Here is a 27,961-nt window from a genome sequence, read left to right as displayed (position 1 = left end):
ACCTCAGCCTTTTATTCCTCTGAACAACTCCAAAGCTCAGTGGTGTCAAAATGAGTGTCATTTATGATCAGCATGTCTCCAGGATCAAAGGACTCTTCTACAAAAGGCATTGAAATGTGTGCTGCACCCGTATTCCCAGTACATACCGGCATCATATGATATAATTTTTAGCATTTTCCTTCTGACTCACAGAAGCACTCTAATGCCTCCTACTCAATCATTAAAAAAAAAAAAAATCAAGAGACATGACTCAGATTTTTAAGCATTGTATTTCCTTCTAATACACAATTGATATTTAAGTCTCTTTTGCACTTAAACCAATTGCAAAGAATAAACCAGAAAATCTTTAGTGCTAGTGGATGCTGCACAAGATTTATTATCAGCTAGTTCACTTACTCTAAAATATATCTAAGCCTTCAGATGATTTATTTTAGGTTTAAACCTTGCCTGTGGTTAATGGACATAAGGGGAGGAGTAAATGAATGACCCCAAAAGAAGCGCAATTTGAAATCTGGTATTTACATTATGTTTCCATGGTAACAGAACATCACAAATGAAAATAAATTAAGGTTATAAAATTAACCAAAATATAATTCCAAAAGCATGTTCAGCATGTTTGGGAGACTGACCTATTCAGTCACATATGTTCTAAGTCCCTAGTCTTCTTTATACCTTGTAGAGAAATGAAAAAGGAGAAATACAATGCTTGTTGATTGAGATTGAAAAGATCAAATATTTCTGGACTCCATAAGAAGAAAATAGAGATACAGTTCTTTTTGTATCTGTAAAAATATAGATAAAAAGTTAAATTCTTTTTGTATTTGTAAAAATAGAGATACAGAGTTAAAAATGGAAAATTTTAAGTTTAGAAACTATTAATTTCTGTCATCTGATGAAGATATAATTTTGTTAACATGGACATGGATATCAGAAAAAGTCACAAAAGTTTCTAGGACATGGTCAGTAAAGAGAAGTAATTTATTTTAAAAAATATATCTTGTCAGAACTATCACACAGATTTATTATCACACTGAAAATTTATTTAAGATACATTTGCAAGTTGAGTTATTGGGATGTGCTAACATTAATGGGTTACTATGGAAGCGTTTATTCTATCTTTAAGATCAATGAGCAGAATTAAGCAGGAAGTAGCATCCATCTACCTACATATTCATCTACTCTTCCTTTCAAAATACACTACTGAACACATATGCTCTTCAAGGTAGAGGACTAGTGACCACATATTTTTCTAATAATGATTTACATGTATTCCTTTGTTTAAAATTTTCCTTTACTTAGACCTCTAAATTATGTATTAAGTTAGAGCAAACAGACTATCATACATTCAGTTTTCCTCAGATAATAATAATAATATATGTATTTTTTTATCTTTGCAAATTGGTCTATGACAAAATTAAGGTATCAGGATGGCTGAAGCAGAAATGGAGTTATATATAATATATAAACTCTGCATCCGATCCAGATTTCTCCTGGCTTATCCCTTTGGTTGGTATTAATATCTTCTTTGATGGGAATAATGTCCAGGCTACTGAGGATAATTTATCAAGGAAATAATCTGCTTTGAAGTTTATTGATTCAACTAGAGAACAATGTTGGGTGGGACCAGAATGGCCAAAGGAAAATCATGAATTAATGGAATATTGTGCTTTATTCTGTTTTACAATGTCCCCTCTGGACCTCAAGAATCCTCATGTGACTTCCTGATTCCCTGGGCTCCCTACTGTTCTCAAGCATTGACTCATGGTATTGACTTTCCCTGACTTCCAACAGAATATGAACAAAGAAAAAGAATCTTTAAAAGGAAGATAATCAAAACACCCAGGCACATTCTTCTGAAGGAAGAGTGTCCTTCTGAGCCACTCATTAATATAAAAGATTCAAAGATTCATTTTTCAATAACAACCCTGAGAGGAGAAGTTCAGTAACTTTGTTAAAGATTTCTTTTTGGCTTAAGATCTTATAGAACAATAAAATAAGAATCATTGTCTACAAATATAGCAGCTATAAGGCCTACAGTGCTTATTAGATGTTAAATGACTATTCTATTTGAACTTTAAAAAAATAAACTAGTATCTTGCCTTTCTTTTCCTTCCTATTGCTTATTATTAAAAGAAAATCTTTCCATAAACTTTTTTGGTTCAACAGATGATTTCTATTACATATAATAATGAAAATGAATGTTAAGGGCTGTTTTTTTTCTATTTTGAATAAAGCCCTCTATACAGATGGACAGAGTAATAAAATAATAAAAAGTGGCTGTAGATCACTGATTATTTTTAATTTTAAAAATTGTGCTAAAGCAAATCCAAAATTTAGCAGCTTGGTGTTGACTTGTATTACTTCAGGCCTATAATTGCTGACTATTCAACTAGATTGTAAATTATTTGAGGGCATAGACTCTATGCATTTATACCTTATTGGCCTTAGCATTTGGTAAATTTCTGAGAGGGAAATTAGTAAAAAGGGAAAGTAGACATTTTTATTAGATGTCTAATATGTGACAGCCATCATGCTAGATACTTTCCCGAAATTATCTCCTTTAATCCTTTCAGCATCTCTGCTGCCCAACAATGTTATTCCATCAACTGATAAGAAATCAATATCCACAACACCTAGCACAGTGCCTGGTGCATATTGATCATTTATTACTTGTTGAGGAATGACTGTGTCAGTCAGGTGTTCTTATTTGCCAGATTTGGAAACTAACGCTTGCTAATTTAAACATGAAGGAAATATATTACATTGTATCAATTATCATAGAATCTTCCCCAGAACAGAGTAGAAAACTGGGTTTGGCATTCTCACAGTGAGAAATGGTGTCCGGAACCACACCCCCCATATTAATCCTTTGAAGGCACACTGCCACCCCTGCTAACATACACACCAGCACTTGTGTTTCTGGCACCAACAATGCAGGGTACCCAGTCTGGCTGGAAACACTACTACTGGAAATTAGATGCAGCTATTCCACCTCTGCTACTTTCCCAAAACAGATGAGACTCTGCTTTTGTATGTCATGAGCTCTGATGTAAGAGTCTGAAGTAACATTTTGAATAGAAAAGCCTGCAGATAAGCACCCAACCATGGCATGGTTGAGAGCGAAAGTGTTGCTATTAAAAACTATGCTAGCGTAAGAACACTAAACTGGGACATATGGTCACCCTGTGATAATCCTGTGCCCTAACTGCAAAGGAGACTTGGAAAACATTTTTGCAGCTTCTATGATAAAATGTGATTTTGTTATCTAGTTAGCACTTTCAACATAGGGAATTCCCTAAATGTCAGAAGAGGCTATAAGGCTGGATTGGACAAAGAAAAAGTCAAATGATCATTACCGATTGGACAATTTTAAACTGCAGTTAATGTTAAACAGTTGTCTTGGGTAACACAATTAATGAGGTCTGAATCACTTGTTGCCTTTTCATTATACCATGCTTTGTGTACTACAGTATAACATTTTTCAGTTGAGGGAACATCAGAACCTCCTAAATAGCACCATAAACATACAGCATACTAGGCCTCATGCTAATATATTGGGCCAAAATTTGGGGAAATGATGCTCTGTCCAGAGTCTGAACTTTTTAACATCTTTCATGGGGGATGGAAGGATAATCAGTTTGAACAGTGATACTTGTGGAAATAAGGCCATGAGTACCTTTTAGATACGTACTAGTTTCCTGAACTCTTTCATTGTGCAAGGCAGATTTGATTAGAAGTGTTCCATAGATTTATGGGAGCTAGAAGAAAGCCTGCTTCATGTGGTAATAGGCTATAGAAGAGAATCATAACTTTTTTAATTGGTTGCACTTAATTTTCTTTATTGTTGTCATTAACTGGCAATTCCCAGGAGTCTCTTAGGTACTTAGAAAAGTTCCTGATACTACACATGAGGAGGTTGAGAAATAGAGAATTCTAGAAAACATATCTTTCTTTTGATGACAGTAAATGCTCAGGACAATGAAGATCACGTTCCACTCCATTTCTGTTCTCGCTTTGGACATCACAATATAGTGAAGTACCTGCTCCAGAGTGATTTAGAAGTTCAGCCACATGTTGTCAATATCTATGGAGACACCCCTTTGCACCTGTGAGTATTATGTATTGTTCCATAGGTACTGCAGGTATACTGTATGTACCTTCCTACTATTCTCAAAATATTTTCTTTATCTCTAGGGCATGCTACAATGGCAAATTTGAAGTTGCCAAGGAAATCATTCAAATATCAGGAATAGAAAGTCTGACTAAAGAAAACATCTTCAGTGAAACAGCTTTTCACAGGTAAAGGAATATTTAAGCACAATTGCCACTAAGCGAGTATTCTTTGACACCAGAAGTCATGTACGTAAAGCAAGAATGAATAGTGGCAGATGTTACAATTCGAGAGCAAGAGCAGAGGGTGGGCAGAGGATAGGCAGTCCAAGCTAGATGCACGGAAGAAAAGGTAGAGGCAGATGCTGCAGTCAGTACAACAGATGGGGCTGGAGCCAGATGCTGCCTTGCTGGCAGCAGCCACAAAGACAGGGGCTGATGTTGCCAAGGCAACAGGCATGTCAACATCTGTAAGCATATTGCTTCTATTCCATTCCACTCTGCAGAAAGCTGCCAAAAGGAGCAGTGCCCATAATCCTCCTCCGACAAGAATCTCATTACTAGAATTCATCAGCATCAAAAGTGACATTTTTTTTCCTTGCCACTTAAACCTTATGTGCAAATGTATCTACCTATCTAAGACATCATCTGTCAGCCTGTAAGAGCTTAGTCAGGGTGGCCACCGAGATACATAAGAAGGCATTAACTCCTTGCTAGGAATCCATTAGAGTCCTTTAGAGTGAGCTCTGGAAAAGCACACTGGAGGAGCATCTAGGTTTGGAAAAGTTGTAACTAAGAAAGAAAGAAAAGAGGAGGAGAGAGGGAAGAAAAGGGCTGATAAAAACTCAAGAGGCATAGGTCCCTAAATTGTCCCAAAGGAAGGCAGATATTCATATAATTTAAAACCCTCATTAACAGGCTACTGTTTTGCCTGTTAAATAAAAGCATAGTCATTCAAATTGAGTAAACCTTGAATATAAGATACATTCACCCACATATTGCAGATCTCCCGGCTGGTTTGTAACACCTAGAACATGTATTTGACACTACTGTGTTATTTATATAGTGTCTGTACCTTACTGGTGAATAATAGAAATGAGAGACTAACTACTGATTAATACTGAACTAAAATTAAGCTTATACTTCTGCCTCAGGCATCAGTGTGTCAGATTTCACTTGGATTTCCAGATTTGTCTTACCAGCCAAAGAGGTCAGCCAAAGGGGAGGTGAAGACAACTTCCAATTATGGAATAGTGAATATGTGCTGGATGATTTGCATCCATTATGTCATTTAATCCTCATCACCATTTTATGAAGTTGGATTTACTATCCCTTTTTTACCAGTGAGAAAATTGAGGCTCAAGAAAACTAACTTGCCAAAGATTCTTATGGCTAGAAAATTATGTATTAAATGCCTCCTGCTGCTGCTGCTGCTGCTGCTAAGTCACTTAGGTCATGTCTGACTCTGCGACCCCATAGACAGCAGCCCACCAGGCTCCCCCGTCCCTGGGATTCTCCAGGCAAGAACACTGGAGTGGGTTGCCATTTCCTTCTCCAATGCATGAAAGTGAAAAGTGAAAGTGAAGTTGCTCAGTCATGTCCGACTCTTAGCGACCCCATGGACTGCAGCCTGCCAGGCTCCTCTGTCCATGGGATTTTCCAAGCAAGAGTACTGGAGTGGGGTGCCATTGCCTGCTCTGATTAAATGCCTAATTCCAAATCCTGTGTTTTTATGTATCTTCATGTTCATATTATTTTGAACATTTTGAACCAAAATATTTTGCCTGTTTTCTACACATTCTGTCACAGAACAGACGCACAGATTCTTTAGATCATGCCTTCAGTCAAAGTGGATTATGGAATTTGTCCCTAAAGGGGGCAATCGGGAGAACTGATATTTGTGAGGTACTTAAGTCCACTTTTTCCAATAGGTCATTCTTATGGAGGCTGACACCTCAATCTAGTTTTCAAATCATTCTGCTACTCTGTGCACACACTGAAACCAGTTATAATCTGAGGATTATCATCACCTTCAGAAGATTGTCCATAGGAGAATATTAGTGGTGTTGTTCAGTTGATCAGTCATGTCCGACTCTTTGCGATCCCATGGACTGCAGCACACCAGGCTTCCCTGTCCATCAACAACTCCCGGAGCCTACTCAAACTCACGTCCATCGAGTCGGTGATGCCATCCAACCCTCTAGTCCTCTGTCATCCCCTTCTCCTCCTGCCTTCAATCTTTCCCAGCCTCAGGGTCTTTTCTAATCAATTGGCTCTTCGCATCAGGTGACCAAAGTATTGGAGCTTGAGCTTCAGCATCAGACCTTCTAATGAATATTCAGAATTGATTTTCTTTAGGATTGGCTGGTTTAATGGCCTTGCAGTTCAAGGGACTCTCAAGAGTCTTCTCCAACACCACAGTTCAAAAGCATCAATTCTTCGGTGCTCAGCTTTTTTTACAGTCCAATTCTCACATCCATACATGACTACGGGAAAAACCATAGCTTTGACTAGACAGACCTTTGTCGGCAAAGTATTGTCTCTGCCTTTTAATATGCTGCATAGGTTGGTCATAACTTTTCTTCCAAGGAGCAAGTGTCTTTTAATTTAGTGGCCGCAGTCACCATCTGCAATGATTTTGGAGCCCAAGGAAAGAACATCCATCACTGTTTCCCCATTTATTTGCCATGAAGTGATGGGACCAGATGACATGATCTTCATTTTTTGAATGTTGAGTTTTAAGCCAGCTTTTTTACTCTCTCCTCTTTCACCTTCATCAAGAGCCTCTTTAGTTCCTCTTTGCTTTTTGCCATAAGGGTGGTGTCATCTACATAGCTGAGGTTATTAATATTTCTCCTGGCAGTCTTGATTCCAGCTTGTGCTGCAGCCAGCCTGGCATTTCACCATGATGTACTCTGCATATAAGGAGATTAGTGAAGTGAGTTAAAAGTATGTACTCAATTGTTTTATTTTGTGCAAACCTGTGGCTACTAGGAACAACATATTATTTTTATTCTATTCATTTTAAGTACATATTTATAAAAAAAAACACTCCTTTTACATGAAGAGCTCACTACAATTATGGTTTTTTCTATGTACAAATCACAGTGCTTTGCACATAGCACTCAGTACATTTCTGTTTTTATTCTCATATGCTATATGTACACACATTTGTATACACACACTCGCATATATATACATGTATGTATGTTCAGAACTTATAATTTCCTGTAAATAGTTACTTTGAAAGGAAGCAATGAGGGAATTCAGACAAACATTAAAAGTATAGTGTTAAGAGTCCTATTTGTAATACAAATAACTAATGGTGATAGGATCTATTACACTGATAGTGACTTTATTCACTCAACTATTCAAGAAAGACTTATTAAGGACCTATATTGTGTTGTCACTGGTAGGAACATTGACATGACACAATCCCTTCCCTCCTTAAGGGAACTCTGTTGTAAGGCATCAAAGCACACACAGGTGTATCCATTACCATAACACAATATGAAAGGCACCATAAACTGAACTAACAAGGAAGCAGAGGAGATAACAATGAACTCAACTTTTGGTCCATGAGAAGACTTCATAGAGGGAACATCAGTTCAACTAGATAAATAGTGGCATTTATTTAAAGAAAATGATAAAATTCTACAATAGAAGAAGGATTTAGGCAAAGTCATTCCAGGAAGCAGAAATAGTAAGACTCAGTCAATGTCTTCTGGAACAAACCTGGAAGGAAAAAACCCTGTTTTTCTGTACTATCCCATAACACACAATACCTCACTTCCAAACACAAGATACCAGCTGCATATAAGGGTTTTCTACACCAAACAGTTCTCCAGTTCTCTGGAGTCACTGAGTGTGTGTCCTCCAGTTCAAATTATTTTTGACACTACCTACCTGGAATTAGCATCAGATCTCACAGGGCTGTCTCTCCTGCTTCAGATGTAATCACTAGTGTAATGTTTCATTTAAATTTCTCAGAACCTTCCTGGGTTTCTTCATTCCATTCAGTTTCCCTGCAGAATGCCTAGAAAAGAAGTCATATCGTAAGAACTATTTAATAATTAATAAGAAAATGCTAGAAATTTTATACAGCTCCTTTCTTAAAGGCTCATCTTTGAGAACCTTCAGGATTGTATTGCTTTCTGTGCTTTTTTTTCTTATCACCCCTGCTTCTCTCTCCCTTCCTCCTTCTCTCTTTTCTGGCTTTTTGGCACTCTTATGTAAACACCAGCATCTAAAATAGCCTGGATAAATCAGGGCTGCTTTAATTTTCTAGGGCTACCATAACTAAATACCATGCCCTAGGTGCTTTGAACACCAGAAATGTATCTTCTTATAGTTCTGGAGTCTGAAAACTCAAGATCAAGGTGTCAGGTTTGGTTTCTCCTGAGACCTTTCTCTTTGGATTGCCAGTGGTCACCTTCTTTTCTGTCTTTTCATGAGCTGTCCTTCTGTCCCTGTCCTAATCTTCTAATCTTTCCTTCTTATAAGGACACCAATCATATTTGATGAAGGCCCAGCTGACCCTAATTAATCCACTTTCACTTAATTACCTCTGTAAATTATACCTCTTTAAATTATAGTCACATTGTAAGGTTATGGGAGTCAGAGCTTCAACATATTAAATTTGGAGAGCACACATTCAGTCCATAAGAGAGGCCTTCTATTTCCCCTGTGTTATATCTTTGCAGTGCTTGTACTTATGGCAAGAGCATTGACCTGGTTAAATTTCTTCTTGATCAGAATGTCATAAGCATCAACCACCAAGGAAGGGACGGACACACAGGTAAGACTGTGGTGAGAACAACAGTTTCTGATGCATATCAATGCTCAAGAGAAGTATGGTCAAGAGGGAGGGGAGCAGTGGCAGTGGTCAACCCCAGTGACGAGGAATATTTTATCAGTGACATTTTTTAAATTGATGATGCGTGGTGATAATAGAAAGCAGACTGACCTTTGGTCAGTTTCATTTTTGTGCAAAAGTGTTTACAGTCAATGCGTCCATTATGACCTGCATCAGGAACACACTGATCACACTGTCTTACCCTCGGTTTGCTGCTGAAACAAATTTTCTTTGTTTGTTTGAGGTCTTTATTCTTTGATTTATACAAAGATGCTAATGTTTGTTCTGGTAATTACAGTGGATGTAAAAATACTAAAAAGTGTGCTTAAGCAAAAGTAGTCTCTCTATGTATCAAACAGATACTTCTTTAAAGTATGTCTTTTTTTCTCAAAGATAGAATTAATTATCTGTCAGAGAACTCAGCTTTTGTTATATATCTCTGGCAACAATGCTATTATGTGGTAATGACTATCTTTTGAAAATTGGGGTTCATTTTCCCCTTTTCTCCTTTCATATTTTCATTCTTATTCTATTATAGGGTTGCACTCTGCTTGCTACCATGGTCACATTCGCCTGGTTCAGTTCTTACTGGATAATGGAGCTGATATGAATCTGGTAGCTTGTGATCCAAGCAGATCTAGTGGTGAAAAAGACGAGCAGACGTGTTTGATGTGGGCTTATGAAAAAGGTATATTTTTCACCATTGCATTGCTGTAGTGATAACACTGAACTGTGAGCGCTGCTGATGTCACTGCATCAATAGTTCTTTTGCTTCCATGACTTGTATACTCCCATTTCCTTTGGAGATTGTATTTGAATCACTAGGAATGTGGATCAAAGAGTACAGTAGGGAAGGCAACTTCAGGGCTGCAGGTGAGCTGAAGGCACTTTTGGCATTGGCATTTTGAACAGAGAAGGAGCTGTCACATTTCTAGTTCCTGGAGAAACAAAATTGTGATAGGCCACGTTAATTACTTTGTTGGAGATGTAGAGCTAGTCTTTACCTCTTATATGGAAGAATTTGGATGTGGATTTGAATTATCAAAGTTAAATTAATGCAAAGAAAGAATGAACGCATATTTGTCACATCTAACCCTGCTAACAATGCCTGTATTTGATAAAGTAAGGGAGCCAATGTTCAGTGCTTAAGTATACATTTATTTGAGCTTAAAGTGGTGAAAGCTTGGGTTGGAAGAACATGGGGTTTAAATCAAACTATAATGCTAATCTTGAGCAAGTTATTTATACTTGCTGAACTTTAGTTTTTTCATCTGAAAAAATGAAGACAGTAGCAACTTCATAAGATTGTAAAGATTAAATGAGATAATATGTGCAAATTGCTATCACAGTGACTGGCACAAAATAAATACATAATACTTGGCATTTTCCCAATGATAGCAGTGGTTATAGTAGTAGTCCATAAATAAAGAATGAAAATGAAAACTAATAAATTTTCCTTTTAAGGGAAAGGAAACTAGAGACAATCAGAAGGTAAAATATCATTTGTCATTTTTATTGAGATATATTATACCTCTTAAGCGAGCTCTACATAAACCACGTAAACTCAAACAGAGTTTAAATCTTTAGGTGAGATGGAACAGTATTGAAGTCAGAGAGATACAACTAAATACTATAAAATATATCAGATTTTGATGTCTGCATTGCGTTATTAGGATGTTCAAAGTATGTAAAGAAGTATTCTTATGTTTTTAAGTTTTAGAACACCATGCTTACAAGAACAGTTACTAAACTGTAAGATTTCTTAGGCTGTCAAGGTGATCTAAAATATTTTCTGTCTGAAGTAGGACATGAAAGTCCATTAATGAAAGGAGAGATGAGGTTTGATGGATAGAAATAGAGAGCTATTGTAAGCACATAGACAAGGAGAAAGAAAAGCATATAGGTCTGAAGACTGCTAGTGAGGAAATGATATACAAATTACTTTACAAAAAAGAAAAGTAAAAAGACATGGAATAACAAGGCATGAGTAAGATATAGGCCTGTTATGTTTTTACTTTTTATTTGAGTATTGTATAAATACAGATACACACACACATAAACACATGTCTGCACATTATAGCTCAAAGAATTTTCACTAACTGAACTCACGAAGCATTCAGATGAAGAAACTGAGAATGATCAATACCAAGAAGCCCCACTGACGTTGTCTTCAGCTCACTCACCAAAAATGGTATCACGGCCTTCTTGAGGCATAGATTAGCTTTACCTCTTTCTGTACTTAATATGGATGCGGGTTCTATCCCAGGTTTAGAAAGATTGCCTAGAGATCCCCTGGCATGGCAACCCACTCCAGTATTCTTGCCTGGAGAATCTCATGGAGAGAGGAGCCTGGTAGGCTACAGTGCATAGGGTCGCGAAGAGTCGGACACAACTGAAGCAACTGAACATACACACATGTACTTAATATAAATGACATGCTGTGATGTATACGTCTTAATGTCTGACCTGTTTAGCCCAATGAGTTCTGAGATTCATCCATATTGTTGAATGTAGCTCCAGATCATTCATTCTTATTTTATGGTATTGTTTTTAACTATATTACAATTTATTTATTCTGTTTCAGGGTATTTGGATAATTGAGAACTATTAGAAACACAGCTGTTATACATGTACATATCACATACATATCTTTTGATGAATATCTGTGCACATTTCTGTTAGGTATAACTGCCTTCTAATTTGTATAAAGGGAAGTCCAGGTAGTTTTGTATTTGTGTGTCAGTTGGAAAATTTTACTTGTTCTTAAACTTCAAGAGGCCTTACTAAGTTCTAGTTATGTTGCATTAATTCTCTCACGAAATCTGAGTTTCAGAGAAAGACTTTACAAAGCATTAGTCTTCCGGCAGACAGCTCAGAAATAGCGGCTGCAGCCAGCTCTTCACAGGGTTTGGCTTTGTTTGTTTTTAGTTGATTGAGAATGATGGTTGAAAACTGGCTTTACTTTTATTTTCTGTAGAGTTCTACACTTTATAAAACCTTGAATCATTGTGCAAGCTCCTAAGATTTCCTACCAAAAGACAACAACAAAAATCCTTTAGCTTAGAGGACTTACCCACTGGTCTCTGCAACATATGCCATACTTTGTCACCCTTATTTGTTCAACTAATGTGGCAGGCATCAGTGTTGCATTTCATTATTACTATGAATTTTAACAAATTGAATGTTAACACTCAGGAGACAGATGGATGTTTTGCATATGTTCTAGGGCAAAGCAAGTCAAAGCAACAAAATAAAACTATTGCTATTTTCTCTTGCTAGAGAAACGTTTCTTTGTTTTCATGTGTTCAGGGAGGATGGAAATGTCCTTGTTAAAATATTGTCAGCAGTGCACTGTCCCTGTTTCCTTTGGATAAATAGTTTACATTCTCCTTCAGAGAGGGAGTCACCAAATTAATTGATCTGGCTTACCAAGGATTTTCTGAGCTGCTTGGAAATGGAGTTGAAAAAGCACTAAAACTTAACTTGGAGTTCTTTCTTCATGAAATAGAGATGATGTATAATAGAAGTGACCCCCCCACCATGGTTTGCCTATACCCTATCCAGTCCTTAAAAGAGAAAACCCAGAAGAGAGCTTTATAACCAGAGTCTATCTGTTTGAAAAGGATTACTTTGGGATGTGCCCTGTTTGAATAGCTCCTCCTAGTGTAGCTTCGAAACAGAAAACCAGGAGACTTTCTCAACAGCACTCATCTCTGAGTGATTCTAAGGCCAATTTTGCATCTGTCCCAAACAAAATTGTTAGCTGACCCACTCTGCTATTCTGTTATCACATATTTACAGCTGCTTTGGAGTTCTGAAATAATTATCTACTGTCTTTTAAATACTTGTAGAAAAGAGTTTGCTCACTATGGCTCCCTGTGGGATCAAGTATGAAGAATATTTTCTATTTACATAGTCCTTTTAACCTAAATATATCAAAATCAATTTTGGAAATAATTTTCCCAGTGACCTTGGTTCTATACAGAAGCCTACTGGTTAAGTTTCAATATTTCTCTGCCAGACTGCTCAGACCTCCAATTTTACAATATTTAGTGTTTCCTCTCCCCAGTCTGTCCTCCCTCTTCTTTTTTAGTCTTCTGAGAGTAGCCATATCTGGCTTACTCACTGGGATTTGTTCTGCCCTTCCCCTGGGGTACAAAGGACTTGTATGAATCAATTTAAATTGGCCAGAAGAAATAGCCAGCAGCCTGCTTATGTCCAAATCCTCTGCCCTAATCACCAGTATGGAAAACTCATTGAAAAGAGCCACACATAATCTTACATCCATTGCATTAAAGATGAAACTGCTGAATTGAAAAGATCTCAGCCAATTAGAATTGAACACATAGCTCAATAGTGTGCCTGGCAGTTAGATTTGAAAAGGCTGCCTTTGATAAAGAAAAGCACTCCTTTATGTCAGGCTGTTTAGGGTCAGAAAATAACCCAAACCAGAAACAGAACTAAAAACTTCTTATTTGCTTCAGTACTGACACCAGTTAAAGTAATTTACAGAGGCTCCTATTCCAATATCTAATTACCCAGAATACAATATTTGTATACAGCAGACCTACTCTAATTCACAGTGACAGGGAGCTGCAGTTGGAAAATTAGTGAGTAAGTGAGCAAAAACAATAAAAATCAAGGCTCCTGTACCATGATATATACTTTGTTCATTCCTTTTGACAAGTGTAGTATGGTGTGAATTATTTATAGTAAACGTACCATAGTGTATTCTCTAAAAGTAATGAAGTCTTATAGTTGTGAGTTTCTACAGTTTTCAGCCAGTAAAAAATAACTAAGAGATAAGGGTGAAGGAGGAGTAGAAGGAAGGAGAAGTGACTTCATTAAATTTTTTGATAAATCTTCATCCTTGGTTTATAAACTCCCAGTCTTTTTCTATATTGAATTCTTACCTACTTGGAGTTTAGTTACTTAGTTTAATAAACATAGTTTATTATGTCAGGGTGGATTGGGATGAGGTAAAGGAAGGAATAAACAAAATGTTTAGGTGGTGTTTAAAATTCTATGTGTAATTTTCTGTCTTCTGGTTATCTCTCTACATGTTTAGTTAACTCTCTTTAAAAAATAAATAAAATAATACCAGCTTTCACTTTTCACTTTCATGCATTGGAGAAGGAAATGGCAACCCACTCCAGTGTTCTTGCCTGGAGAATCCCAGGGATGGGGAAGCCTGGTGGGCTCCCCTCTGGGGTTGCACAGAGTCGGACACGACTGAAGTGACTTAGCAGCGGCAGCAGCAGCAGCTCTCATTAGAATAGGAAGAACCTTTATTCTAATAGGGGAATAATACAAAAAATTTTGAAACATAATAACTATATGTGAAACTGTATATGTTAATACAACTAGTAGAAGAGAACTTTACACTCGTTAATACCTTATTACATATGCATATGTACATGCGTGCATGCTCAGTTGCTCAGCTGTGTCCAACTCTTTGCAACCCCATGTACTGTAGTCCACAGGCTCCTCCGTCCATGGGATTCACCAGGCAAGAATACTGGAGTGGGTTGCCATTTCCTTCTCCAAGGGATCTTCCCAACCCAGGGACTGAATCTGCATCTCCTGTTTTGTGAGGAGGATGCTTTACTGCTGAGCCACCAGGGAAACCCATTCACACTATAGCTATGCAAAATTCCTTGCTCCTCCCTACACATGTCCTGTTATTCCAGTTTTCTAAATCGTTTCTCATGCCATTCTCTCTTTCGCTATACCCTTCCACATTGCCTACTCCACTTCACTTTAAATTTCTGATTTCTACTTAGCCTTCAAGACTCAGTTTATGGATCCTATCTTCTAGAAAGTCTCCCCTGACATTCCAGCCTAGTACACATGTCTGTTTGTTTTATTGTGCCATACTCATACTTCTGTCTCTGGTTGAAACATCATTCCCCATAACTTTTTGAGGACAAACATTTGGGCTATTAATCTCTGTCTTCCAAAACCTTAATTCAATGGCTGATTCCTAATAGCTGCTCAATACACATTTGCTGAAGTAGAGAATGAGGAGGTATTTCAGTCATAACATTCTATCAGGTATCTCACTGCATGGCATACAATCAGTCATAATATAGTTGATCTTTTCAAGAACGCTAATTACTGATATCTGTTTTCTCTGTGGGGATTTTTTTTTTTAATATTGTAGGTTTTTGTATTAACTGTACAATTCTAATACTCAAAGTAATAGGCAAAAGATTTTAAAGAATATTCTAAATAAACTTCCTCTTTCTACTCATTGGAACTGCAGAATTTTTTAATCTGGCTAGAATGCTCTTATTCTCCCTTTTTGCTTAATAACTCACGCTTATCTTTCAAGTTCAGCTTAAAAGACAATTCCTCAAGGAACACTTCCCTGACCCCTCCAGCCTATTGTAAAATAACATCGTTATGCACACTCACAGCATCTTCTACCTTTCCTTCCTAAAGAATCCGCCTGCCAATGCAGGATTTGATCCCTGGGTGGGAAAGACCCCTGGAGAAGGAAATGGCTACTCCAGTATTTTTGCCTGGGGAAATCCCATGGACAGAGGAGCCTGGCAGTCTACGGTCCATGGGATTGCAAAAGAGTTGGACACGACTTAGTGACTAAACCAAAATATTTGTATTCTAAACAAAACATATAAAAGATATATATATACTATACAACATACACAAAATTTACAGTGAATATATATACATATATGTTTTTCTACTACACAACATTACAAGAGTAAGGGGCATTTCTGTTTCAACATTATACTCTTATACTTTGTGCCATTCATTCATTCATTCAAAAATCTGTGTCACAAAACTAATATGTGATAGACAGTATACTCAGAACTGAGGTAAAATAGTGAGCAAAAGAGATATCTCCCTGCACTTAAGAAGTTTGCATTTCTAGTAGAAGAGACATGTCATAAGAAGGATAACAAATAGAAACTATCAGATAATAATAAATGCTAAGAATAAAATAAAAAGGAAACATGATAGCAAGTAAAAAGTTCAAGGACACTATTTAAAATGAAAAAGTCACAGAGGGCTTCCCTTGAAAGATATTGTTTGAGCTGGTCTCTAATGGGCACTCAATAGATATGTGTGGAAGAGAAAGGAAGGAGAAATAAAGGCAAAGTGCAAAGGGAGGAAAAAGAGGAAGGAGGAATGTTAAGTGGTTTGTATCAACGTTCTTTTGCCAAAAGTATTCATCCTTGTGGAGTCTTATCTCAAGATGAAGGAAGACTAGCGACATTCTATCTGGTCCTGGTGAACAAGGAACAAGAATTCTTGATAAGGAACAGGAATCATGGGGGAAGCAGGGAGTGTGTTCTCTTTCTCACGATATCAAATTAAATCAGTTTTCAGATTTATGTCAGAAGACCATGTCACAAGTCTGAAATTTTTGTTCTCTCTGATTTTATGAGGGACCAGGATTGTCAGGAGGAAAATGAGCCATTGAAGGGCAAACAAACATCAGGAGCCATCCTCTGATCTCACTTTTCAGTGTTTCTGGAAAATGGGTTTTTAACCTGAATATAAGGGGGAATAGCAAAATATTGAGCAAAGCCCCATCTATATCATTGCTGTGAGAGTTGTATTTTTTGAGGCAGGTATAAAGAAGGTCCAAACTGTTTTTTGATGGCCTGGACATGTGGTACATATGAGATCAATAAGAATTTCTTGGCTTCTTTATCAAGATCAAATCTCCATGTTTTCTACTTAATCTCAGACCCACAGGGCCTCACAGTCGGAAAGTCAGAGAGAAGGTCTTAATACTGGTGTCATTCACCATTAATCTTTAGATCTAGGTTTTAAAATGATTTTCATCGCAAGCTTTCTTCTGTGTTCTTAAAATAATTTCTCATAGCAGTGAACAACATTCATTGTTTCTAGGACGAAATGGTAGGGACTGACAGACAACCTTATAGGGAAATAATAAAATTTGTACTTTCCTTTCTCAAATAATTGTGAATCCTCTTTTGTGTATGTGGCCACAATATAGATACTAAATTGTCCAGCCCTTTGAATGGACTTGTAGCCTTAATGGACAACTTAGGTTTTAAAATAAAGAGCTATTCAGAAAGTTGTGAGGGTGTGTGTGTGGGGCGGGGGGTTGTGGGGGAAATCACTCCTAATGTAAGGAATAAAGGAACATAAGAAGAAGACATTAAAGGGGAAGCCTGGTGCTTGGGGAATAAAGACAGGACTAGAAGAGCAGGGAGCTGGAAATGAAAGTGACTGCAAGCCAGCAGGGAAGAGTCCCATATGCCAAAACCCTCAAGGGCACCTGTGAGTAATAGTCTGAAAGTGCAAATCATTATTATAACTGCATTAGGCTAATAACATAGCAACCTCCTATTTGGGTAAAACACTTGGATGTAGATAGTAAATTCTTAGATATGGGAAAACATTTTATTTAATTAGTGGAACTTCGATTATCTCTGGATGTGTTCCATTAGTGTACCTTGGTTATCTGGGTATATCCATTATCAGGAGTTTGGCTCACAAGTCCATTTAGTGAGTTCCATCAAGGCCTTTTTCTGCTTAACCCCTCACAGCCAAGTATCAGGGTACTGGGCTCTAGTGGTTTTCAGGTTTCTTTGCATACACTGGTAGTTTGTCAGAGCAATGCTAGTAGAGGAGAATTGCCCGTACATGTAGCAGGAGGTGGGAAATCAGGCAGAGATGCCTTCCAGAGCCAAGGGGGCCTCTTGGCATTTCCCTGGCAGCCTCGTGCTTATCATCCGCCAGAACCCAGGCACTCATTAGGCTCTTGATGAAAAGCATCCTAAGGAAAATGCCAGCAAATTGTGCCACTGTGCTGGCAGGAAATTAAAACTGCTCAGAGCAAGTGGAGCCAAGAGAGCTGTTGAGATGAAAGGTAACATCAAGGGTGTGATCACGGACTCACACAGGCATTCAAGATTCAAGATGTGGCTTTCTGCTTCACTAGGGAAAGCAGGAGGCCCTCTCAGCTGTCAGCCACTGTCAGTCCAACAGAGGGGCTGAGACTGGTGAGGAGGTGGGCTCTGTGATACAAGCTTTGTTGTGCTTGGGTAAGTGCTTGTGGTTTGGGTTCTTTTCTTTCCCCGCAGGAGCCTCTCTTAGGAAAAACAGAAATAAGAAAAAAGATTTGTTTTTGATTTGTTCTGTTCTTCCTGGTCCCAAACACTTAAAAATCAAATTAAGTAAAATAACAATTTCAAAAGTATCACAGGTCTTATTTAAGTAGGATCAGATAGTGTGGATAGGAGCAGATAAAACCTTAGAGCCTAAGAATCTAGCAGTGGGACAGATGAAGGGGTGTTTTAATTCTGTGGAAAATTCTTGGTGGTGGTGCTAATTTGCTTGAGGCTCAAATGGTCATTAGCAGTGGAGAAGAAAGAAAAGCAGTACCAACATGCAAACATAAGCACATTGAGATTTGATTTGGTAGGCAGAGCAATGGCCCCCAAAGATGCTGAAGTCCTGTTCCCTGAAACCTGAGAGTATGCTGCCTTACATAGCAAGTGGCTAAGGGGAATTAAAATTGCAGACTAGCTGCTGACTAACTGACTTTGAAAGAGAGAAAAGAAACCTGGATCTTCCAGATGGGCCTAATGTAACATCAGGCTCCTAAAATGTAAGCAGAAGCCAGAGTGATAGGATGTAAGAAGGACTCAGCCAGCTGGTGATGGTTTTGAAGATATAGAAAGGGGGCCACAAGCCAAGGAATTTTGGTGGCCTCTAGAGGTTAAAGCATCTGCCTACAATGCAGGAGACCCGGGTTTGATCCCTGGGTCAGGAAGATCCCCTGGAGAAGGAAATGGCAACCCATTCCAGTATTCTTGCCTGGAGAATCCCATGGAGGGAGGACCCTGGTAGGCTACAGTCCACGGGGTTGCAAAGAGTCAGATACAACTGAGCTACTTCACTTTCATTTTCAGAAACTGGAATAGGAAAGGAAAGGAAACTGATATTCCCTAGGGCCTCTAGGAGGAATGCAGGCCTGCCAATAGCTTGATTTTAGGCCAGTGAGAATCATGTTGGACTCTGACCTCCAGAACTACAACATGGTAGAGTTGAATTAAACCACTGTATCTGTGGTAATTAACAATAGCAAAGAAAATGAATATACTGGTATTGAATATTCATTGGAAGGACTGATGTTGAAGCTGAAACTCCAATACTTTGGCCACCTGATGCAAAGAACTGACTCATTTGAAAAGCCCCTGATGCTGGGAAAAACTGAAGGTGAAAGGAGAAGGGGACGACAGAGGATGAGATGGTTGGATGGTATCACCGACTCAATGGACATGAGTTTGAATAAACTCCAGGAGTTGGCAATGGACAGGGAGGCCTGGTGTGCTGCAGTCCATGGGGTCACAAAGAATCAGATACAACTGAGCGACTGAACTGAACTGACTGATTTAGAAAATTTATCTGAAGTTCCAAAAATAGAGTTTCCAAGTTCATTTACAATTCTTGAAGCAAAATAGTAAGGCAAGAAAGCAGTGAAAAAATCCAAAAGGCATATTTATGTGTTAGAACTGTTAGGCATATTACATCTATTGCCTCTCTTAATCTTTACGACAGCCTTATGAAGAAGTCTCATCACCTCTAATCTGTAAACAAGGATATTTTTGAAAAGTAAAAACAAATCATGCCCTTCAATTAATCAAAATCTTCCAGCAGTCTCCCATCTTCTCTGCGTTAGTATCCAGACTCCTTATCCTCACCTATAAGCTGTAAAGCTCCACATCAGTAGTATTAAAGTGTGGATTACTGATCAGCCTCACCTGGGACTTTGTTAGAAAAGCAACTCTCAGATCCCGCTAGAGACCTTTTCAATCAGAATCTCTGAGAGTAGGCTCAGGAATCTGTGGTTTAACATGTCCTCCAGGGGATTCTTGTACACACAACTAAGTCTGAAAAGTCCTCCACATGATGTGCATTCATCTACTTCTCCAGCTAAATCTGGGCCACTCATCCTTGCTTGTGATGCTCCGGCCAAACTGGCCATCTTTCATTTTCTGAACATGTCATGCTTTCTCCCATTTGGGGCTCTTTACCTTATCTCTTCTTTCTGATTAATAGACTTTCTTTAGAAATTTACCTGTTGGCTTATGCCTTTCATGTTTTGCAGTTTCCCTGATTGTGAGCACATGAGAGTCCAGTAAAAGAATATTGATGGTACTAGTTTCCCATTATTTCATCACCCATGTGTGCATGCTACATCGTTTCAGTCGTGTCTGACTCTTTTGCAACCCCATGGACCGTAGCCCACCAGGCCTCTGTCCATGGCATTCTCCAGGCAAGAATACTGAAGTGGTTTGCCATGCCCTCCTTACCTGTGTCGATGATTTGAGAAAACCATTGATCTGCTACAGATGATAAGATAATGGACACTAGTTGTTAACTGTAGATATGTTTTTCTACAAGTTTAAACAATCACAGTTACAATTGTTTTTGTTTTTGTTTAACTTGAATATGGATCTGAAATGTTGCATTTTAAAAAGCTTTTAGTGCTGATAAATATCTTAATCATTTCATCTCATGATCCTTCATGCTCTATTAATTTTAATTCTTTTTTGAAGGGAGGATTTAATAAGCAGGTACAATTCACAGCATATTCTCTATATTCTAGCTAAATGTATCTGAAGCCATGTTAACTATGAACCCTTCATGATAGATAAGCATTTATACTTTTTCAATTTCTAAATTTTGCCCTTTATACAGTGAGTTTTGTTGCAATTCACAAGTCTCTTGGCAGGGTCTTTAAGGCTGACTTTGTTTTCTTCTTGTATAAATTAGCTACAGTAGATTATTTTCACAGTTAAAGCATAAAATAGTATCAAAGTTTAGTTCTATTGAAAATTGTCTGTCTACTCAAGGAGCATTTGGCATTTTATTCTTTGTAATTGTAAGTTCATAGTACAATTAACAAGTTCCCGAATTTTGGTGGTATTATGTAATAGAAATTTATTTCTCAGTCATGTTACAGTTCAGGGGAGGCACTTCTGGTCAGTGGGTTGCTTTTTCCCCTCCCATATGGTCTCAGAGCTCTCCACATCCAGCTAGCAAATAGGGAGAGGAGAGAAGACTCACTTATTTCTCAAAGTCCAGACCTGGAAATGACATCACTTTTGCTCATATTTACTTGATGGGTATCTGTCACAAAGCCACAGTTAGATGCAATGGGAATACAGAGTTTTTGTCCCTGGATGGGTAGCCATTCTCACTGACAGATTCACTCTGTGAATGGGAACTACAAATATTGGTAGGCAGCCAGCTGTCTTCAGCCACAGGAATCTATGGAAATTATCTTAATGCCCTGTTATACTGCACTTGCCAGTCAAATGTAATGCTCAGTCACAGCAAATAAATCTCTCCTTCCTGGTTACCAAATGTACTTTTCACTCTTATAATCATGATCCTTACCATTGCACTTGATGTTTGCTCATTTAGAAATTCTACAATTCTTATTGTTTGTTCAATTACACTAAACTTCCTGAGAGTAGGACCACAGTTGCCTTGTTCATTGCATCCCCCATACCCAACATAGTGCTTGAGATAGTGCCTCACATATAGCAGTCTTTTTTTTTTTAATTGAAGTGTACTTGACTTACAATATTATATTAGTTTCAGGTATATGACTTTGTGATTTGATGTTTTTATATGTTACAAAATGATGGTGGAGTCTAAATGAATTCTTTTGAATGAATGCATGAATGAAAGTGCTCAATTCCTATTGCAGTGTATTGCTTCTTAATATTCATCCTGTTTCAAGCTGCCTCTGGTTATTTTGCAATTAGATGGTGAGCTGAATAGATCAAATAAGAACTAAGACCCTTTGCCCTTCTTTGTCTTTTCATAAAGGACATGATGCAATTGTCACACTTCTGAAACATTATAAGAGACCTCAGGATGAATTGCCCTGTAATGAATATTCTCAGCCTGGAGGAGGTACCCTCTTTCTTTTTAAATTTTCGTTATAGTGATATTGTGGCTAGAGGTAAGCCTGTGTTTCTCTTAGCAACATTTTAGGGTTCAAGAGGAAGGCTTATCAGATTAGCTTTATTTTAATAAAATTGATGTCTGAGTAAGGCTGAAAATAAAGAAGCCCCCACTTAGGCTACTTTCTAACTCACCCATCTGCAGTTCCTCCAAGTTTTACATCCCCTGGACTGGATGTTTATGAGGCTGGTAGATGCCTGGGAAGGCCTAGTAAGCTGAGCAGTCATTTTCCCTTTCAGCAATCTATTAAGATAGGACAGAGAATACTCATATGCAGACACAAATTAAATTTGCTGGAGTCTGCTAGACCTTGGATTTTTATTTTTAATCATTTTATGTACACTCTAAATAAATACTTGCTATACAGTTTCAGTGTCCAGAGAAAGATCTGGGCTTAAGTTACACTCTCACTTGGTGTTATTAGCAAGTTTTCTTTTGTTATGTGCTTCTTTGTATAATGTTTAACTTTTATGTAGGAAAAATCATTTGCTACTTTTAACTCTGTAATATAATTTGATTTCAGATGGCTCCTATGTGTCTGTTCCATCTCCTTTGGGGAAGATTAAAAGCATGACAAAAGGTATTTTAATATGGGACAATTGTTATATTTTATTACTGAGTAATTACTGCCTCAAATATGATAACTTCCTATTTTGTCTTACATATTACAAATGACTATTTTGCAGGCATAAGTAATATTATTAGCAGATCATTCTTTCCACGATTAACCTCATCTGCTGTTATTTTGCATATGTCCTCTTAGTTCATGAAGTGAAAATTCCATATGAATATTAAAAGAAGATCAAATTCTCATAGACTTCTGTATTTTTAATGAAAGTTAAGTTGTAACTATTAATATCTTTCATAAGAATTGGTAATAGGTTTGTCATAGGGAAAAAACTGAAAAAAAATAAATTATATTTCAAGAGATCCCAAGTAAGTAATAACTTTGGGAACTTTTTGAATGTATACTACCACAGAAATTAATACCACTGAATCAGGGAAGTAAAACATATACAACTGTAAATTTATATTGAACTATTTAGAGATTGAAATTTTAAAAAATTATTTCTGGCTTTGAATGTGTCTTCTGAATGATTCACATGCTTATTTCCTAATTGGCATCTCTTTAAGGTTGAATTTATGGCTATTTGACTAAGCTTTTTGTGACAGGTTGAAGGGATTGACCAGATAAGACTCTTTATCATGATGTGATATGAACTGTATTCTAGAGTTGCCACATCATACAGCAAGTAGTGGTTGGCCAAATCAGGTATAAACTCTCAGCCTTGATAACAAAGGTCAGGTAGCAAAGGCAGAGAGCTAACATGTTTTTAATGCACGGGAATAGGGATCATTTATGATAAGGTTTTTGTATGTCCAAATAGTCAGTTACAGTTGGAAAATTAAATGGTACTAGGGAAAGATATTTTTGGTTAAGCATATATGTGCATGTGTGTTTAAACATCCACATGTTTGCTGTTTATTTTTTTAAAAATATAAAATAACAATTCCTGTTTGCAGAGAAGGCAGATGTTCTCCTCTTAAGGGCTGGCTTGCCTTCACATTTCCATCTTCAGCTCTCAGAAATTGAGTTCCATGAGATCATCGGCTCAGGTAACTTAAGAAAATACTAGTCTGTTTTAGTTTAATGAGCTCCATATGTTAACATGTGTTTACTTGTTTGTCTTACACAATTTTAGGTTCTTTTGGGAAAGTGTATAAAGGACGATGCAGAAATAAAATAGTGGCTATAAAACGGTAAGCAAGCAAATGAGAAATGTTAGCATCTGAGTAGTAAACTTTGAGAAGTATATGCATGGTGAGCCCCTTGTTTTGATTCATCTGGTGACTGAAGACTCCCGTTGCTGTGTTTTTCAGTTACCGAGCCAACACCTACTGCTCCAAGTCAGATGTGGATATGTTTTGCCGAGAGGTGTCCATTCTCTGCCGGCTTAATCATCCATGTGTCGTTCAGTTTGTGGGTGCTTGCTTGAATGACCCCAGCCAGTTTGCCATCGTCACTCAGTACATATCAGGGGGTTCCCTGTTCTCCCTCCTTCATGAACAGAAGAGGTATGGTCACTGATTCATCATTTTGCATGTCATTGGAATTACATTTACAACACCTCATATGCTTTCTGCTTAGATGAGCCTTTGCTTTCTGAAATCTCTGAGTTCTAGGAAATGGGGCATTCTAAAGATGGCTAATAATTTATGCCCAATAATTATTTTTTAATTAATAGAAAGACTTCTATGTTCTCTTAACAAGAATCCAATTTAAGATAACAAATTCAAGGAATTTAAATTAGTAACTGAATAATTAGGCTAAATTTGATGTACCAGGAAAGCAGTTATGTGTAAGCTCAGAATAAAATAATTACTAGGGGTCGCAGTATTTATTTTTAAAAGTTTTAAGAAAGAATAATCTTGTACAAGTCTAATTTGAATTAACTTTCTAGATCTATGCATATGATAATTAGAATGTGGTTTTTACGTAGTAATTAGATTTCCTTTTTATGTTATTATAAAGAAATTAAGTGTAATATTACAAATGTTATAAAATCAAGTTGAATGTTTAAATAAGAGGGGTTGGTATCTGAATTGATCTATAGTAAAGCATTATCAGGTGTAGAAAAAGCTATTTTTCCGCATTTGTTGAGTTTTTAGCTTAACCTTCAATCAAGTAAAAAAGGCTGAAATTGTACAGAATAACAAATTACACACACTATTGATTTCTTGTAAAAGATGTAGTATTGGATTTGACCATTTCATCCTCATTAAATTTATTTTTAAATTCTAGGATACTTGATTTGCAGTCAAAATTAATCATTGCAGTAGATGTTGCCAAAGGTATGGAGTACCTTCACAACTTGACACAGCCAATTATTCACCGTGACTTAAACAGGTATTTTTCCCCTTAAATAATGAACCTGAAATTCTGTAACTGACTAGGAATCTAAGATAGATTTCAGTGAAGATACATTTTATATTTATTGTAGAATACAATTTTCTACTCTGTGGGTGAGGGGATGGGCTAACATTAGCCTAGGCAACAGAATGTCGCACCATTGTCTTTTACAGAAATATAAAGCTGTATAACTGCTTCTCAGGGGTCTTTCAAATCTATGAAAAATATCCAGAAAGATGATAACATCTGTAAAATTCAACAGCTAGCTAGTTCTCAGGCCACTAGAGTCAGATCAAGGATTGAGATCAATGACCATTATAGAATGTCATGTCTCATTCAAAGTTAAGTACTGTAGGAGGACCTGATATAAAATTGTCTGAAATACTACTATTGTGCTAACATTTTGATATTTTTCTTATAAAAACAAACTCAGCCAAAACACAGCAGCTCATTTACCTCACTATCACATGAAGATGTTTTCATATGGAATGGAGACTTCAAACAAATAGAGAATTATTGTGTCTCAGTGGTGGAATCCCAAGGCTTTTTGTTTGTTTGTTTGTCTATTTTAGTGAATGCTTTCTCTAAGCAAAGTCTTACAGGGAGGTTGATACACAAAATGTAACAGCTTTAGTCGGAGGCTGAGTATACAGTAGAGAATTAATTTCTCTACTGTTCATTTCTCACTGCCAAAGAGGGAGCTCCCTGGGCCATCTCTCTGTAATTCCAGAGATCCTAAGGAGAAAAGGCAGAAAAATCTGATAAATCACTAGTTTATGAAAGAAGTCAGATTATTCAAAATCAATATGTTTATTTTATGGTTGTCAATAAGGTTCAGGTAGGTCTCAAACCACTAGACCATTCAGGTATGACCTAAATCAAATCCCTTATGATTATACAGTGGAAGTGAGAAATAGATTTAAGGGCCTAGATCTGATAGAGTGCCTGATGAACTATGGAATGAGGTTTGTGACATTGTATAGGAGACAGGGAACAAGACCATCCCCATGGAAAAGAAATGCAAAAAAGCAAAATGGCTGTCTGGGGAGGCCTTACAAATAGCTGTGAAAAGAAGAGAAGCGAAAAGCACAGGAGAAAAGGAAAGATATAAGCATTTGAATGCAGAGTTCCAAAGAATAGCAAGAAGAGATAAGAAAGCCTTCCTCAGCGATCAATGCAAAGAAATAGAGGAAAACAACAGAATGGGAAAGACTAGGGATCTCTTCAAGAAAATTAGAGATACCAAAGGAACATTTCATGCAAAGATGGGCTTGATAAAGGACAGAAATGGTATGGACCTAACAGGAGCAGAAGATATTAAGAAGAAGTGGCAAGAATACACAGAAGAACTGTACAAAAAAAGATCTTCATGACCTAGATAATCACGATGGTGTGATCACTCATCTAGAGCCAGACATCCTGGAATGTGAAGTCAAGTGGGCCTTAGAAAGCATCACTACAAACACAGCTAGTGAAGGTGATGGAATTCCAGTTGAGCTATTCCAAATCCTGAAAGATGATGCTGTGAAAGTGCTGCACTCAATATGCCAGCAAATTTGGAAAACTCGGCAGTGGCCACAGGACTGGAAAAGGTCAGTTTTCATTCCAATCCCAAAGAAAGGCAATGCCAAAGAATGCTCAAACTACTGCACAATTGCACTCATCTCACACGCTGGTAAAGTAATGCTCAAAATTCTCCAAGCCAGGCTTCAGCAATACGTGAACTGTGAACTTCCAGATGTTCAAGCTGGTTTTAGAAAAGGCAGAGGAACCAGAGATCAAATTGCCAACATCCGTTGGATCATGGAAAAAGCAAGAGAGTTCCAGAAAAACTATTTCTGCTTTATTGACTATGCCAAAGCCTTTAACTGTGTGGATCACAACAAACTCTGGCAAATTCTGAAAGAGATGGGAATACCAGACCACCTGACCTGCCTCTTGAGAAATCTATATGCAGGTCAGGAAGCAATAGTTAGAACTGGACATGGAACAACAGACTGGTTCCAAATAGGAAAAGGAGTATGTCAAGGCTGTATATTGTCACCCTGCTTATTTAACTTATATGCAGAGTACATCATGAGAAACGCTGGACTGGAAGAAACACAAGCTGGAATCAAGATTGCCGGGAGAAATATCAATCACCTCAGATATGCAAATGACACCACCCTTATGGCAGAAAGTGAAGAGGAACTAAAAAGCCTCTTGATGAAAGTGAAAGTGGAGAGTGAAAAAGTTGGCTTAAAGCTCAACGTTCAGAAAATGAAGATCATGGCATCCGGTCCCATCACTTCATGGGAAATAGATGGGAAAACAGTGGAAACAGTGTCAGACTTTATTTTGGGAGGCTCCAAAATCACTGCAGATGGTGACTGCAGCCATGAAATTAAAAGATGCTTGCTCCTTGGAAGGAAAGTTATGACCAACCTAGATAGCATATTCAAAAGCAGAGACATTACTTTGCCAACAAAGGTCCAAATAGTCAAGGCTATGGTTTTTCCTGTGGTCATGTATGGATGTGAGAGTTGGACTGTGAAGAAAGCTGAGCACTGAAGAATAGATGCTTTTGAACTGTGCTGTTGGAGAAGAATCTTGAGAGTCCTTTGGACACAAGGAGATGCAACCAGTCCATTCTGAAGGAGATCAGCCCTGGGATTTCTTTGGAAGGAATGATGCTAAAGCTGAAACTCTGGTAATTTGGCTTCCTCATGCAAAGAGTTGATTCATTGGAAAAGACTCTGATACTGGGAGAGATTGGGGGCAGGAGGAGAAGGGGACGACAGAGGATGAGATGGCTGGATGGCATCACTGACTCAATGGACATGAGTCTGAGTGAACTCCGGGAGTTGGTGATGGACAGGGAGGCCTGGTGTGCTGCGATTCATGGGGTCACAAAGAGTCGGACACGACCAAGCGACTGAACTGAACTGAACTGATGACCCTTTATACAAAGTCCACAGTTCTAAAACTACTAAATATTTATTAATTGTGCCAGTCATTTGTTCAACACCTACTTAGGTATCTACCATGTTCGAAGCCTTTATACTTGGCACAACAGAGCCAGGTAAAACTGCCATAGACTCCAGTTCTCAATGTACTTT

General features: G+C 37.7%; 1 protein-coding gene across 1 annotated transcript in view; it reads left to right on the top strand.

Annotated features, from left to right (window-relative positions):
• Positions 1 to 27,961, top strand: part of TNNI3K (TNNI3 interacting kinase) — a 326,898-nt gene that overhangs the window by 97,129 nt on the left and 201,808 nt on the right. The window contains exons 8-17 of the mRNA XM_055585475.1: positions 3,964 to 4,108; positions 4,195 to 4,299; positions 8,814 to 8,908; positions 9,504 to 9,653; positions 21,815 to 21,901; positions 22,476 to 22,532; positions 23,477 to 23,569; positions 23,656 to 23,713; positions 23,834 to 24,028; positions 24,756 to 24,860. Of these exons, the coding sequence (XP_055441450.1) occupies positions 3,964 to 4,108; positions 4,195 to 4,299; positions 8,814 to 8,908; positions 9,504 to 9,653; positions 21,815 to 21,901; positions 22,476 to 22,532; positions 23,477 to 23,569; positions 23,656 to 23,713; positions 23,834 to 24,028; positions 24,756 to 24,860 (1,090 nt within the window). The remainder of the gene's footprint in view (positions 1 to 3,963; positions 4,109 to 4,194; positions 4,300 to 8,813; positions 8,909 to 9,503; positions 9,654 to 21,814; positions 21,902 to 22,475; positions 22,533 to 23,476; positions 23,570 to 23,655; positions 23,714 to 23,833; positions 24,029 to 24,755; positions 24,861 to 27,961) is intronic.

The sequence above is a fragment of the Bubalus kerabau genome, chromosome 6 (genome assembly GCF_029407905.1).
Source record: "Bubalus kerabau isolate K-KA32 ecotype Philippines breed swamp buffalo chromosome 6, PCC_UOA_SB_1v2, whole genome shotgun sequence".
Lineage (NCBI taxonomy): Eukaryota > Metazoa > Chordata > Mammalia > Artiodactyla > Bovidae > Bubalus > Bubalus kerabau.
Note: the sequence above shows the minus strand (reverse complement) of the source record. Positions and strands in the feature narration are given on the sequence as shown.